Raw genomic sequence first — 3,129 nt, 5'->3', positions numbered from 1 at the left:
CCAGGGCAGCCCAAGGTAAGCCGTTACCCGGCTGGCCTCCTGCTAGCTTGGTCAGTAGCTGTTCATATTGCCCACGGAGGAGCCTGCCTCCAGCTCCCAGCACCGCTCACACGTGGATGTATCCTAAGCACCTAATCCTGAGGCTGGTCCAGAGAACGCTGCCCCTGAAGATGAGGGACTGGGCTGAGAGGGCCAGCGTCTCCTCAGCGCTGCCATGGAAGTGAGCAACGGGACCACTCCCAGGCCTGGGCACTCAGCTGGTCACAGGAGGCTTTCTTTCCTGCTTCTTATACCTGTTCTCTTCTGGATCTTGTCTGATTTTCTCAGGCAGGCTTTTGGGCTTATTTCTCTTCCTTGCCCTTAGGTCCCAGGGTCCAGGCCAACCACAGGGTGGGCAAGTGGCTGGCTGGCTTTCTCTCCTGGTCCAGACACAGAGGGATTCCAGCTAGGAAGAGTGTTCATCTTCTGGAACCCAGCTCAGCTTTAAGTGAACAACCCGGAGGCCTGGGCTTTAGTTTAATTATCAGATTTCAGTGTGGGCATTCTTTGGAGTCAGGTACAGTCGAGGGGATGGGAAGAGGCTCTCAGATTTCCTCAGGGCTCTCTGGTAAACTCGGCATACGTTTTAGTCTATGTTCACTTCATCTTCATGACTGCCCGTGACACAGTCATTAAGACTTCCTGCCTACCCACCTCCTGGCATTCTCCCACCCCATTCTGCCCGCATATGACAGATGAAGGGGCTGACGCAGAAGGAGTTTCAGTGGGAAGGCAAATCCAGGGCCTAGAGTTCAAGTTCAAGGGCTAGGAGTTCAGGTCTTCCGCCTCTCCAGTTAAGGGTCGCTCGCTTCCAGGCCTCTTCAGCCCATGCAGCTTCTGCTCCCGCACCCGCTCCCGGCCCCTGCACCAGTGGGCGCGGTTTGAGAGCTAGGCCCTCAGCTCAGGGGGTGTATCTGGCTGCCGGCAGGGGTGAGACACTTGGAAGGCCTCCAAGGCCAGCAGTGACTTGTTGATACGGCTGATGGTAGGGTAGGGAGTGAGATCCACCTTGAACCTGTGGCAGAGAAACATCCACCTAAGCCAAGGTCTGCAGGGGCACAGGGAGACTGCCCTGCAGGCGATGGGGGAAGCACAGAGGCAGGGCTGGATGAGGTCCCTGGGGCTGGCCAGGGAAGGCCTAGGTAGGAAGCCCTGCCAGGTTGGGGGTCCTTGTTCACAGGTAGCTCTCTGGCGAGGGACAGTCTTGTGCAGTATCGTCTGGCATCTCAGTTTCCTACTGCTCCTATTGGCTATCTATACAACCTACTATGTGTAAGGCCAGTGCTGGGCATTTTTATACAGATCATCTCCCCACCCATGTCATAAGCTTCTCAGGCGCAGGGAATGTGTCACACATTTCCATACCCCTAACAGTGCCCAGCACGATGACTTCCACAGAGAGGCTCTCATCTGTGCCCTCCTGAAGGGCTGATGGAGCAAAGCAGACGCAGAGCTCACTGCCGGGCACAGACACACCACGTCTGGGGAGAGCAGGCTCTTGGAGTGGACTCTTGCAGGGGCGTCCACCAGGTGACACGCATCCTCTTAGGAGAGGGTGCTATGCGGTATCACCCGGGCTGCAGTGGGCATGGGAAGGGTGTTACACTGGCTTCTGCCCATCTCTTACGGCCACAGTGGCTGTTGGGGGCAGTGGGGGAGAGTCTGCATGAGATGCTACCTCAGTCGATGAAGTCAGGGCCTGACTGTAGGAGGGAGCTGGGCATTGTGAGGGGAGGAGCCAGGAGGAAGAGGGAGGGTGGCAGGGCTCTCTCTTACCTGTCAGCATTTGCCACCTGAGGCGCTAAGCACAGATCAGCCATGGACACCTGCAAAGAGGGTCGGGCAGGCTTGCATCAGGGTGCGCACCCCAGACTCCCACCGGTGACAGCACTGGGATGCTGGCCGCTGGCATTCCCCTCTGTTTCTGGCTCTTCTACCCCACCCCCACTGCCCCACCCCCTCCTCATCTCCCGGGCCCGGCTGGGTCTGTCCCTGCAGCTGAAGCGCTTCTCCCAGGCTACACTGCAGTTGCGCTGACAACCGACTCTGTGGGTAGCCAGAGAAGGCTCGATTGCCTTAGTGGATGTTACTGTGCTTGTTCAAAATTGCCACCACAGGCACTTAGTGAGGGCTCCCAGCAGGGAGGGAAAGCCTCTGGGTGCAGGTGGGGGACTCTGGAACCAGAATTACCATAGAGCCAGGGCCTTAGCCTGTATGAGTCAAGGGCACCTGAATCCTAGAATCCTAGCATTGGAAGGGAATGGAGACATCACCTAGTCTGATCCCTCATCTGATGGCTGGACCACCTCCTCATCTCAGAGATGAGGTCTTCAACTGGAATACCTCCAGCAATGAGAAACTCACTTCCTTTTGAGGCAGCTGACCAGGAAGGAGCTGAGAAGCTCCCCGTGAGCTAACTTCTGCTTAATGCAGAGAGGACGACCTTGGGTTGCTGACTCCCCACCCTTGCTACAGCTGCCCCCTCGGGAAGCTCTCTGAGCTGTGCCTGCCCTGGGCTGCAGGGAGGTAGCTGAGTCTAAGCGGAAGACAGTGGCAGCCTGAGGTAGGCCTGAGGGAGGAGGCCACCCCCATGGGCCTGGGGAGAGCTTACCTCATCTCCCACACAGTACGTCCCTGCTGTGCTCTGCAGGATCTGCTCCAGAGCTGGTGGGAAGCAACAGGAATAGTCTAAGGGGAGAGCAGCCTTTCTGGGCCTTGGTGCATAGCTATGACATGGCAGCTATCTGAGTGGCAGGCTGGAATGTGTGCTAGAGGGAACACGGCAGTCAGATCTGGAGAGAGGTGATGGGCACATGGGGATAAGATGATTCCTCCCTGTGCTCTGCAAGTTCAGCTACCATTTCCTCCTCTGAGGGGACAAGGCCTGCCACCGGCCAAGGCAGCAGTTCTCACACTGATATGCTGGCACTTTGCTGGCTTTGGCTTCCTGCCTGGAGTGGGCAATGGAGCAGAAGTTGGGCCATCCATCTCCAAAAGGCCTCAGGCATGAGGTTCCCAGAAGTGCCAGGGGTTGAGGCCAGGTTGGATTCTGCCCAGCCCACTGCCTCCTCGGCCCTGCCCCCCCCCCCC

The 3,129-nt window shown here is 57.7% G+C and overlaps 1 protein-coding gene across 3 annotated transcripts in view; it reads right to left on the bottom strand.

Annotated features, from left to right (window-relative positions):
- Nucleotides 1-859: 859 nt before the first annotated feature.
- GSTZ1 (glutathione S-transferase zeta 1) overlaps nucleotides 860-3,129 on the bottom strand; it is an 11,456-nt gene continuing 9,186 nt past the window's right edge. For 2 of the 3 annotated variants that reach the window (XM_007459771.1, XM_007459772.1), the window contains 3 exons: nucleotides 2,651-2,703; nucleotides 1,816-1,865; nucleotides 928-1,054 (listed from right to left, as the gene is read on the bottom strand). In XM_007459771.1, coding sequence (XP_007459833.1) covers nucleotides 928-1,054; nucleotides 1,816-1,865; nucleotides 2,651-2,703 — 230 coding nt within the window. Of the gene's footprint in view, nucleotides 1,055-1,815; nucleotides 1,866-2,650; nucleotides 2,704-3,129 lie in introns of all 3 variants that reach the window. The other variant, XM_007459770.1, reaches the window with a different exon arrangement.

Source organism: Lipotes vexillifer, unplaced genomic scaffold, assembly GCF_000442215.2.
Source record: "Lipotes vexillifer unplaced genomic scaffold, Lipotes_vexillifer_v1.1 scaffold39, whole genome shotgun sequence".
Taxonomy (NCBI): Eukaryota; Metazoa; Chordata; class Mammalia; order Artiodactyla; family Lipotidae; genus Lipotes; species Lipotes vexillifer.
Note: the sequence above shows the minus strand (reverse complement) of the source record. Positions and strands in the feature narration are given on the sequence as shown.